Source organism: Cheilinus undulatus, linkage group 2 (genome assembly GCF_018320785.1).
Source record: "Cheilinus undulatus linkage group 2, ASM1832078v1, whole genome shotgun sequence".
In the NCBI taxonomy this organism is placed as follows: Eukaryota; Metazoa; Chordata; class Actinopteri; order Labriformes; family Labridae; genus Cheilinus; species Cheilinus undulatus.
In genome coordinates, this window is record NC_054866.1 from 49,788,472 (window position 1) to 49,801,327 (window position 12,856).

The following is a 12,856-nucleotide window of genomic DNA, read 5'->3' on the forward strand; positions in this document are numbered from 1 at the left end:
TATACACATAAAGGTACATCTAAAAAAATTAGAATATCATGATAAAGTTCAATATTATTTGTCACTCATTTCAGAAAGTGAAACCCAAATATTATACAGACTCATTACACTTAGAGTGAAATATTTCAAGCCTTTATTTCTTGAAATGTTGATGATTATGGCTTACAGATAATGAAAACTCAAAATTCAGTGCATCAGAAAATTTGAATATTTCTTAAGATCAATAAAAAAAGGATATTTTAAACAGAAATGTAAGGCTTCTGAAAAGTATATTCATTTCTATGCACTCAATACTTGGTATAGCCTCCTTTTGCCACGCCGCATTACTGCATCAATGCGGCGTGGCATGGAGGCGATCAGCCTGTGGCACTGCTCAGGTGTAATAAACCCAGTTTGCTTTGATAGCAGCCTTCAGGTCATCTGCGTTGTTGGGTCTGGTGTCTCTCATCTTCCTCTTGACAATACCCCATAGATTCTCTATGGGGTTCAGGTCAGGCCAGTTTGCCGGCCAATCAAGCACAGTAACACCATGGTCATTGAACCAGCTTTTTGTACCTTTGGCACTGTGGACAGGTGCCAAGTCCTGCTGGAAAATTAAATCAGCATCTCCATAAAGCTTGTCAGCAGAAGGAAGCATGAAGTGCTCTAAAATGTCCTGGTAGATGGCCGCGTTGACTGTGGACTTCAGAAAACACAGTGGACCAACACCAGCAGATGCCATGGCAGCCCAAATCATCACTGACTGTGGAAACTTCACACTGGACTTCAAGCAACGTGGATTCTGTGTCTCTCCAGTCTTCCTCCAGACTCTGGGACCTTGATTTCCAAATGACATGCACTTTCATCTGAAACGAGGACTTTGTAGCCCGTGTCGAGGATTCATCTGTGCGTGGTGGCTCTTGATGCGCTGACTCCAGCCTCAGTCCACTCCTTGTGAAGCTCCCCCAAATTCTTGAATGGATTTTGCTTGACAATCCTCTCAAGGCTGCGGTTATCCCTTATGCTGGTGCACCTTTTCCTACCACACTTTTTCCTTCCACTCAACTTTCTATGAATATGCTTGGATACAGCACTCTGTGAACAACCAGCTTCTTAAGCAATGACCTTTTGTGGCTTACCCTCCTTGTGGAAGATGTCAATGACTGTCTTCTGGACATCTGTCAAGTCTGCAGTCTTCCCCATGATTGTGTAGCCTACTGACCCAAAGTGATTCTGAAAACAGTATTTGGTATTTGAAATGCCCTAAATAAAAAGACCATATTTTCAGATATCAGTTTTTGATGTGTTCTTCGGACATGAATGCAGAACCTGCAAATCCTGCATCTTAGTTAAACGTAAGAGTTAAATAGTTTTTGATGATCTGATACAAATCATTTTTACAGGTGCCTTCTAACGTGATTTAAATCAGGTTATTATCTCCAAACTTTACTACAGTCTTATCACGAGGAAACTACACACAACAGAAATGTTCAAGAAGATGAGAAAGAATCATTCATCACCATCAAGTGAACACATTTCAGCATTTTATCCCTACAGCAGAACCACAAGGGCACAGAGTCTCACTAAGCACTGGTTTTATGTTTGTGATCATGTACTGAAAAGTCTGTTTATCAAAGCTGCTTTCACAACCTAACAGATAATAAAATCTATCAGTCTTAAGTTATTCTCTGTAGACTGTAGCCTATAAAGGAGAAAATAATGAGACATACAGAGACTGTGAGGTGCCTATAAACCTCTAATAAAAATTTACTACTTGACATCCATCCATCCATTTTCTATACCTCTTATCACTTCGGGGGTTGCAGGGGGGCCGGCGCCTTTCCCAGCGGTCATTGAGCGAAGGAGGAGTCCTGGAGAGAACCCACAAACTCCGCACAGAAAAGCCCTGACTGGGAAGTGAACCAGGGACCTTCTTGGTTTGAGGTAACAGCACTAACCCCTGCGCCCCCTCTCTTTCAGTTCTTCACTGGGTGGAGCTACGAAGCAAGGAAACGACGCGAAGGAAGGATATCAAAATGTGAAACGAGACAGACCTTTCGTCTCACAAGTCTCATGATATGTAGAAGAGAAAGCCTTGAGCAGTAAAATTTTCCACTGGTAGAGTTATCGGAGCTATTTACAAATCCTGATTTTTCTGCAGAAATCAATTGCATCTTTGTTAAAGAAATGTATGCCAACTGAGCGAAGACTACACATAAGAAATAAACAAGAAAACAACAGTTTTTCATCATCTGGTGATCCTTTTTGTTTTAGAGACTTGAATGAAGTTTAAATGCTCCTATTAATAAGAGTGCAAACACAGCCTGAAGCAGAAAGATTTAACAGAGATACTTTAAAATCTACTTCATGATGTCTGATATGTGCCTAAATATTTAAGGCTTTGTTGAGCATGCTTGCCAAAAGAAAGCCCTGCTTTGTTAAGGTCCCTTTCTGGTACACCCCTCTGAAGTTCTTTGGAGACAAATAGCTCAACTCAAAAAGTCCAGTATTCATCATCAAATAAAAGTAAATCAGAATGGGTGAGCAAAAACTACGTGAGAGGCTAGATGGTTAAGGCACATGCACAAATATTGAGGTTAATGTAAAAGCAGCCAACTTTAAGCTTGTACTCCTAATAGATCTCTGCAATGATGTGCATCAAAATAAATGAGTCAGAAACTATTCTTACATTTTCAAAATAAATTCATGTTCATTGAATTTCCTGGATAAATAAACATCTTCTTATTCTAAATATGAACACAAAGCCTTTTTAATTTCATTTAATGCAACAGTTTTTGCCTCAACCTCATGGTTTTAAAACCTGAAAGTCCAGAAAATAACCCTGGATTTCAGATTTTAAATTGGTTAAAGAAGGCAAGGAAAAAAGCACAGATAGACTTGATGATAATACTTCTGCAAAGTACTGTGTGCGTTTATTTTAAGGAAAAAGCAGATGTTGTATTTGCTGCCCCATATAAAGAGCACAAGTTCTGATTTCTTAAAAGCATCTTTACATTTTTTTCAGAGCAGCTAATTCTACATTTGGCACAAATCTCCAGCCAAACTGAAACGACTTCCAGCCAAAAACATTCCCCACATGCTTTTAAGAGACAGTCCAGCTTGATAGTACATTCACTTTAGTACAAAACATAAATAATTACTAACAATACTCTCTCAACCTTCAGATTTACATTCATTCTGTCAGACCAACAGTGCTCAGCTCATACTCCCCATCCAACACGGATTAAAATATAAAACATAGTTTAAGGTTTGGTCTGAGGCTTCTGAAATATTTACAGCTTTGAAATGAAAAAGCTCCCACAGAAGAGTCCATTTGATCATCGTCCATGTGTTTTTTTACTCCAAGTTCACCTCAGTCACTCTCTCTTTGACTCATTTGGTTTTTATCGACGGAAAACACGAGACAGGAGGAGTGACAGCGACTAAAGCCCATTTCAGACCAAAAATACCAAACGAAATGAGATGGAACTGCTGCAACAGGCTGGTCTGTTGGATAGCAACGACTCTCTTGTGCTTCAGTTTCAATTCTGCTTTCCAGCATCTCATGTAGCTGCAAATATTTTGTGATAATGCAATTCTGCTTTTGTCAAACAAATGAAGACATAAAAAACAAGGGGATCCAGACTTTGGAGGAACCTGTGGGTGCTTCAGTGGTACACCTAGGGGGCTTATGCTAATCTATGCCATGAGCTTGAAGTCAGAGATATCCAATTTTTTGTCAATTTCTCACAGTTATTTCCAGAGCAGCTAAAATCCTCTGTGAGCTTGGTGGTGCAGATTGGCTGTTAAAATTCATTATACAAAAAAAATTGCAGACTTGGCGCCATCAGCCAGCCTGATCCAGGTATAACGGCTCAGTTAACTCCCAAAGTTTTGAAATGGTCATGTTGTGAATCTCTGGTCTGAATTGGGCTTAATGAACTACTACAGAAGTATATATTCACTGTTTCTTAAGTTTCTGTAACATCTCAGCTGGTGAAGTTTTAACAACACAAGGTAAAAATGTTCTCAAGCTGCTGGGTGAGAGTTAAACTGTCCTCACTTCACCAGCTTTTAATGGCATCTATGAGATAATGAATGGACACGAACACAGGTGCTGCTGGGCTTGTGTCCACAGAGTGTCTGCTTCGTCTCTGTAGGCAGATCAGTGGATGACGTTTAGTTCAGCACTTTTTTTCCTGCAGGCAGTCCGCCCAAAAATCCATCGAGGATGAGAGAGGAAAGATAAGAGAGATTTCTGTCTCCTGGGCTACCTGAACGGTCCTCTCTGTTCTATACTTGGCCACTTTTTCAGAGAAGCTCTGTTTTTATATTTGAGGATTTACTAGGAGTAAAACTGTCCTACATGAACACAACTCAATGCCAAAAAGAGAACAGCGATTGCTATTTTCTGAATGATTTCTGCATTTTTCATACTTAAATTTCAAACTTCCATAAAAACTAAGTAATAATGCTTGTATCCAGCCTCCATGTTACCTAATTTTACTGAATATTTATGGATATTCAAAGATATTTGATAAGGTAATTGTTTCAGCCAACTAAAACACTTTCTTTTCTCTAAACATATTATCTCTCATCTTCTGTACCTTTCTGTCTTGCTTTCTCATCTCTGTCTCTCTCTCTGTCTCTCTCTCTGTTTCTCCTAGTCACTCCTCTGTGATGGTGGGCAGATGAGGATTGCTGGGTGAACTGGGAGTGCTCCGTAGGTCTTGCCGGACGTGGACACTGGAGATGGACCAAACATCACTCAGCTCTGCAAAGATAAAAAATCAGGAGTTAATTCTGTCAATTAAAGAAGATAAAAAGTGTCATTTAAATCAGGGGTTCTCAAACTTTTCAGCATGTGACACACTATGTGCAGTGTACGTTCAAGAACAGTCATGTGAAAATTTACATTTTCAGGGTTTTAAACATTTCTCTCACCAAATACCAATGTTTTTTCTTACATCTAAGTAATTTTATTCATATATTTTTTTATAAAATGGGTAAAATATACAATTTCAAATCATTTAGAAATATTCTTTGTTTTTTGGAAGGCATCTGGTGACCTTCAAGTTGAGAACCACTGATTTAGATAACATATGGGAGGAGAAAGGGTCCAAGGTAGGGATAAATATAAGACACACATACTGTATGAGGGGTGGTTAGTGTTAAGAAAGGAAACTAGATCTTGCACGAGGCAGTTAGATCTGAGAGGTATAAAACTGCCAGACAGTTAAACCACAGAGGTGTATCAAATTGGTAAAGCTCCTAAGACGCCACAATATGGTACAAGATCACTGTGACCTCGCAGTTCACCCTCACATTTGTGCCAAAATTGACGAATATGAGAAAAAGCCACTTCTTAATGTCTGCTTTTCATAAGACCAGCTCTACCACTAGGGGTCACTATCCAACAGCAGCATTCATCTGTTTATATGGACTGTCTTTCACTCGGCCATTTCAAAACTTGTAAATATAACTGTGAAATTGAACAAATCCACTCCAACTTTGAAAAATATTTCAACAGTGCACGACCCCATCAATGTTTTTATAATTTTAGTATTTCTGTATCTTTATCTTGCCTTCTTAAGTCTTTAACATTTATTTTGAGGATTTCCCTGTGCTTCAAAAATGGGTTAGTGCCGGTTTAACAGAAAAGACTCCTACAAGGTTTCTGAGGGGCTGACATGCAGGGTGGACATGCAGGGAGTCATGGTTCGAAGATTGGTGATAGGGAGACGAAGCCTCCGTCATGGGGATCAGAATTGAGCGGGCTCCAGCACACAAAGATCACCTCTGCAGAGTCTGACACACATACAAGAATAGACAGACATGCAGAAACACACAGCACAAGTTCACTACATGCAAGGATGATCAATCATAATCTAATGCCTCTGACAGTACATATAAACTTAATTGTATTTCATTTGTATAGGGACCAAGTACAATTTTAAAAGTCATTTGATGCATTGTACCAGATGTACTTATGAAAGTTAATGTACATCTGCAGTCCCTTGGCGGGTCATAATTAAATATCGAATTTAAGTAAAAAATTGTGGTTTCTGTCAAGCTAAATGGGAACTACTGTACATCTGTGTGTAATCAGAATCTTTACTGAATGAAACAATTAAAGACGATGATTGCTCCTGTGCCTAAGATTTATAATCAGAATCTTGAAATCTATATAATAATTATTGTAATTCTTTTTTTCTTTTTTAATGGAGCAGCCCTAGAGATGAGGCATTACATGTATTCACAACGGCATAACACAGAAACAGAAACATGCAGGGGACTAAAATGCGCTCATACCCGTTCTGAACTTGCTGTACGGTCCATTCTCATGAGTCTGACGGCTGCCGGACCAGAAGGGTAGACCTCTCTCTCTCCACCTGTGAAATACAAATCAATACACACTCACATAAGAGATCAGAGAAGCAGACTGTTTTGTGTTTCTGTTTCCCAAAATGCTTTGAGGCTGCTGTATGTACCACTATAACTGCTTTGATGTTTAATCAGAACATAGATGACAATGTGAGTGATGTGTTTGAGTGAGGGCCTGTATGTTTTTATGATGAAAGCTACATAAAGCTTTGGAACAACAAGAAGATGAGAGGTACTGATGATGAAAGAAATACCGGGACAGCTACAAATATAATTTGTAACAATGGTGGAGACCATGTGAAAAAAATCAGCCTTTTGATGTGACAAGTTTCATCTTGCTGATAAGATAAGATGAGATGAAAATGACACTTTTTCCTATCTTCAGTCTAAGGACAAGGTAATATAAAAATGTCAATTTTATAAAGAGTCAGTCCACCATGCCTGAAGATGAAAATGTTGATTAGGGCCTGGTTTATACAGGATTTTATTGCCTGGACAAAATATTAAAATTAAAAGAGAAGTTGACCAATTACCAGCCCATAAAATAAACTTGTGAGTTGGAGAGAAAACCGGTAATTTCTTTGAGGACTGTGTACCATCTTTGCAAAATGTAACTATGCAAAGACACTTAGATAGCGTCTTTCTTTAAAAATACCTGAAGAAGAGCATCAACCATCTGCTTAACTGTTGTGATACTCGGCTACATGAGCTGCTGACACCAATACATCTTCAGCTTTAATGGCTCAAATGTTTCAGCCAAACACAACATTAGCCAGGCAGTTTTGTTTAGAGTTATCAAAACCACTGATTACAATGGGTGACAGGTTAAGCCTGCTGCCTTGTTCATGCAAGATTAATACAAGGCATAAACAACATAATGGTCTCTCAAAGAAATGCATGACAGAATATTAATCTCAGAATATTAATCTAAATATCAACAAAATAAAACACACTTTCAACAGCCTCTCCTTGAAGCATTCAATGTTCTCTTGCATGAAAAGTGAAAAATTTGTGATTTGATTGTAAAAATCAGTTTTTTTCATCTCTGCAAAACCTCTCACAGTCTCCAGCCTCACATTGATCAAAAAGACATCAATCTATACTTTGTTTACTTCATGTGATCCCCGAGAAACCTCTGATCACAGCTGAACAATGAAACCTCATCAGAAGAAAAGATTACTCTGCTATGCACAGCTTCTCCCCCCGAACACCAGACTTAATAATTGTAAGAGGATAATTATGAGAGCAGTGTGCATGTTATCGTGAGTGTGTGTGAGTACGCACCAGTGGAATATGAAAACCGTAATAATGAGGAAGGCAGACACAGCATCAGTCAGAATCCACATTAAAGTATATTCCTCTGGAGTCTGGAGAGAGAGAGAAAGAAGAGTTGATTAAATTAACTGAAATAAACACCCCTCAGTTTGCTGGAAAAGAAGCAGAGTGTGAAGTTGAATATCATTATTTAATCTAATCACCACAAAGCATTTGGCCTGAACTTGAGAACTCTTATTAAAAATGTAATCAAACTGAATTTACACAGACATGTGGGTGGTGAGAGAGAAGGTTTATGTAACCAAAAGGTCACAGACTCACTCTTCAAACACCCACAATACCTGCTGAAGAGATGTTCAAAGTGATACAGAACCTCCTACCTGCCCCCTCAGTGAGAGGCATGGAGCAGAAGAGCACTAAAATATAAATGTGGAGCTGTATTCACATAATGTACTCAGACAACCTAAAATTAACTCCTGAATTATAAGGAACTGGTCCAAATGAATAATATGCAAGCCATAACTTTAAGATTATACATTATTTATCCATGGCATGCAGCATTTACACCAAAGATAATCCTAACAGTGAAAAAGTGGCTCTTATAATATTAAATTCTTTAGCAATAGAGGTTGAATTATTTCAAAATAGAGTTAAAGATAAATCTGCTCACCATAAGAAATAGCGGCTGTTTGATGTTGGATAAGATGTGGATGGAGTTGGTGGTTATGGAGTGAGCTCCAGCACACCAGGCCAGAGTGTAGAGCCACGGCTGGCTGATCACAAACAGGTTAGTGCTGATGTTCACTGACTGGTACTTGCTGTAGAGAGAGGAGAGAAAACTTTGTCACCTTCCAAGAGAAGACATTAAAGCATCATCTAAGGCTGGTGTCACATCAGGGACAAGAGCCAAGGTCAGAGTACACTTGACCCCAAAGACCAGTTCTACTTGGTCACTGTAAATGTAAGTGTACCGTACTTTGGCAGCATGCCTGAGTCTGCTTGAAGAGGTGCCCTTGAGCTTAATTCATGTGGTAGGTACATAGAAAATGTGAACACAACTGTGCCTGAGCACTGGGTACCTGTCATGGAGCAGAGTTATAAAAGCAATTCGAAACATCTCCTGTCTGTTCAAAAACCATTGTATCCAAGCAGCATGAACCCATTTCATCTCCAAGCTTCATTGTCGATGTAAAAGTAGGAGGACTATTGTTGTTCATGTTCTTGAAAATAATGAAAACATCCACAGTAGCCTGCAGGATAGACACCATTGTCCACATGGAGAATAACCAAATGCTTTTCTTTTGTCGGTTTGTTTGTTTTTAAAGATATTTTTTAAGCTTTTTATGTCTTCATTGACAAAGGAGGAGAGTGAATGGAGTCAGAAACAGGGATGAGAGAGCGGGGGAGAGATATGAGAGAAGGAGCCACAGATCAGACTTGAGGCCAGGCTGCCCGTGTGCATGGGGTGCAAGGGCTGGGCAATAACTCTAAGATTAAATCGCAATATAGCCTGCTGCAATTTTCAAATCGCAGAAGCTGCAATATTTCTTTAACCTGAAATCGATGTCAAAATACCAGTTTAAAACGTTCTTGCTGAAGAGATGTTATGCGTCAAATATCATGCAATCATTCATGGTCGTTGTTTTTTTTAAAGAATAGCATACAAAAATCCAACTTTTTTTGTACTTTTTTTTGTATTAAATATGAGAATAACATAAAACTTACAACTCTCTTTAATACAACAATCCCTATCCAATTTGCAATATGAGTCAGAATCATCACAATTAGATTTTTATTTTTGATTGTTCAGCCCTAGTTTTATCTAATATAGTGTCAGTTATAATATAGAATGATTTATTGCTTGTGTTTGTTGGAAAAAACACAAGATAAGGAATTTAAATAATCGCATATTAAATCGCAATTGCAATACTAGGGTAAAAAATCACAATTAGATTCTTTTCCCAAATCGTTCAGCCCTATTGGGTACAGCATGATATTGATAATCTGTGGAATGAGCAGAATAATAATAATAATGTAAAAGCCTACCCAGGGATAAGGGCTGCAAATTAGCCATGGCTGGAAGTCTTGTATACATTGCATTAGTTGCAGTCTAATTAGATGCAACAATGCCAATGAATTGTACCTGAGAAATAAAAAAATAAAAACTATTTTCTCGCTGTAACTATGGAAAAAAAATTTGCAATCCCTTTTTGTTGAAGTTTTTAACAAGTAAAAAGGTGTACACTGAACTATATTTTTCCCCTCTACAGCACAAATGCTTACAGTAGCTTTAGGATGTAATCAAAACATTAGAGGCAAAGAAAAGAGAAATAAAAAAATCTCAAGATCCAAAACCATTTAATTCTCTTCTCAATTAGTGAGTTAGAAGCAAAAATAGACAAGATAAGTTAGCCCAAAAGAGAGGTAGGATCTTTCGTTTAAGGCAGTTGATATTCTTATTGTTTTACTCTAAAACGCGCCATGTAATCTGCTCTCTGCAAAAATTATAACATCAAGATTTATTCTGATAGAGCTTATTCCTTATTCTTGATTTCACTTGAGAGAAAGGATGAAGAAAAGAAGTAGAACATGGAGAGGAGTTGAAGAAGGTAGGTGGGAGGAAAACAAGAAATATGTACTTGGTGGCAACAAGGAGGAGAGAAAAAAATAAAAGATGGAAAATAAGAGGACAGAGCACAAAAGAGATGGAGGCTGTGGATTTGAATTGGATAAAAGAATGAAGGACAGGGTGGTGTGATTTCTCACAGTGCCACACACACATATTTCTTTCTGTATCACTGTCTGTCTGTGGAGATGAAAGCATCTTTTGAAAATCAAATGATCATCTGCTAGGGTCAGAGCAGAGTGGAAATTATTCTTTGGCAGGTTACACAACCTGGAGTTGTATAATCTGGAGGTGTTGTATAATCCAGTTATAGTTTTTGGCTGTGACCTCTCACTGAGGAACAGGTCAAAAGGGCTTGTTCACACGGCGTAACTTTATCTTGTTAGAAAGTTTGAGCAGCGCGGAGAAGAAGCTGGATTACTTAGAACAGTAGATAACATGACGAGGAAAGCACACTGTTTTTAAGGTGCAACAGCGAGCAACAGAAACAAACTCTGATTTGTAGAGATGAAAAAAAAAAAACAGTTTAGTTTAATTTAAACTGGGGATGCAATGATATTTTTTTCCTATAACAGCAATACTGTTATTCAAATGAGCAGTGATTAAATTTTCATGGTTCAAATCTTTATACCTTTCCCTTTTCACTAGCTGTGTTTCCATGACCTTTAGAAATGCACAAAAACTAAATAGCGCAATAAAAAACTGGTAATGGAACAACCTAAATTTTGAAAAACCTCTAAAATATCGTAAAATGTTTTTATGCTCTCGTGAGGAGGTTTTTTTCAGATGTTTCGATATAGAAATGTATCGCAAAAGCACATTTACAGGTCTCAGGACGTGACGTACGGTATCACATGACCAGTCCACTCTGAGACAACATGGCGCGGTACGTATGTACCCGTGTGGACTTAATATCATACTTACACCCCTATTCATGGCTTTTGCCACATACAGACTTTGCTTTAGAACTATCTTCAGTTACCTTCGTCTTTTGTTCAAAATTAAGGCAACCGCTGTAGATGTAATCATAACTGTACCAACACACAACAGGTTTTGAGCGTCAAGCGTCAATGGAAGCACATTCAAAGGGACATTGTACTTTGTCTAAATTTTAGAAATATTGCTTTTATTTTGCAAAAAACTGTAATGGAAACCCAGCTAGAGTCACTATAAGACAGAGGACTCTCAATAACTAGAAATATATAATTATTTACATGGTGTGGACAGAGAAGCATTATTAATTACTGATATGTTTTGTTATGGCTGATGTGTGTAAAGTGCTGCTTGACAATCAAAACTGCTATTGTGTAGTAATGGATAACTGCATTCCTAAATTTGATGTTTGGTTTTAAATTATAGTGGAGTGAATTTAGGTTTATCCTTTCTTTTTTTAATTAAAGCCATATTTACAAACGCACTTTAGAAGATTTTACAAAGCTTTAAACAGCCTGCCCCTGAAATCTCCATGCCAATCCCTTACCTCTGAAAGACAGAAGGGTAGAGGGCAAGACATGGCATAAAGGGCCACGCCAAGACGGCAGGAGAGAAACAGTCTGACACAGTTAGGACAGTTTTTGCCTTCAAATCAACACTTTGGGTAAATTAAGGAATATCTAGACAACATAATAAGAAGTAGATAATATAACATAATAAGAAGTAGATAATATAGTAAAAAATGTAATGAAGCAGTTTTTCCAAGATCACAACCATTTTTCAACGGTCACAGTATCTAGACATCATCACCGTCTCCCATTCGCTCTGGGGGAAATTTAATGAATATTACCTGCTGCATTCACACGAAGGCTCACCCATCTTATTTTATAAGGCTGCTGGTGAGATGAGTCCCAGAGATGAAAGGGTGACAATGTGCCTGTTTATTTCCATACATGTAGCTTAGCCTAAAACTTTCAAAATATTTTCAGGAGTTTTGAAACCTTGCAAAGCAGATAGATTTGCCTGTTTACGTGTTTCTCATTGGTAAATCCATCTTGCAAATGCTGTCTGAACAGTTACAAGAACTTTATTTTGACAGAAAGTGACAGGACCAATCAGCTTCAAGGGGCAGTACTTTTGGGTGTGACGGAGTCGTGACGTAAGCAAGCAGCAACAAGAGGTCGGTGCAATAAGGGTGGAAGAGATTAGTGTGGATGCCGCCATAGCGTCATTTTTATCAGAACTTAAAAACACCTCTTTGTTAAAAGAAGAACAAAGAACAACATTGAGTTGTTTTCTTTTCAAAAACAACAGAAGTCGTGTACTGACACGTCTACAGATGCCATGGTTTATGTTACGCAGCTCTCTATGGAGTTTACTCCTCGGTAGCAGTGCACCTTGGTAGCGGCTACATTATTTTGTTGCTCTGATTGGCCTGTAAAGATGTGAAAGATGGAACGTTCATCCAGTCACCCTCAGAATCTTTTTTCAAAGGCTCTGCCCTTTCCCAAACACTGTCTATGGAAGGTTTTCCAGATGGATGTGTGAAACAAATCCATTTGGCGTGTCAGGTTAGGAGTTTTGTGCATTTTTGTGAAAAAGGTTTATGGCATTTTAAAATTACGTTAAAAAATCTAGTATGTCAGTTGAGGTACTGTT

General features: G+C 38.2%; 1 protein-coding gene across 3 annotated transcripts in view; it reads right to left on the minus strand.

Moving 5' to 3' along the window:
* Positions 1-2,779: 2,779 nt before the first annotated feature.
* gdpd4a (glycerophosphodiester phosphodiesterase domain containing 4a) overlaps positions 2,780-12,856 on the minus strand; it is a 48,842-nt gene continuing 38,765 nt past the window's right edge. For 2 of the 3 annotated variants that reach the window (XM_041810335.1, XM_041810343.1), the window contains 4 exons: positions 8,309-8,456; positions 7,648-7,730; positions 6,292-6,371; positions 2,781-4,753 (listed from right to left, as the gene is read on the minus strand). In XM_041810335.1, the coding sequence (XP_041666269.1) occupies positions 4,647-4,753; positions 6,292-6,371; positions 7,648-7,730; positions 8,309-8,456 (418 nt within the window). In that variant the 3' untranslated portion in view covers positions 2,781-4,646. Of the gene's footprint in view, positions 4,754-5,649; positions 5,788-6,291; positions 6,372-7,647; positions 7,731-8,308; positions 8,457-12,856 lie in introns of all 3 variants that reach the window. The other variant, XM_041810351.1, reaches the window with a different exon arrangement.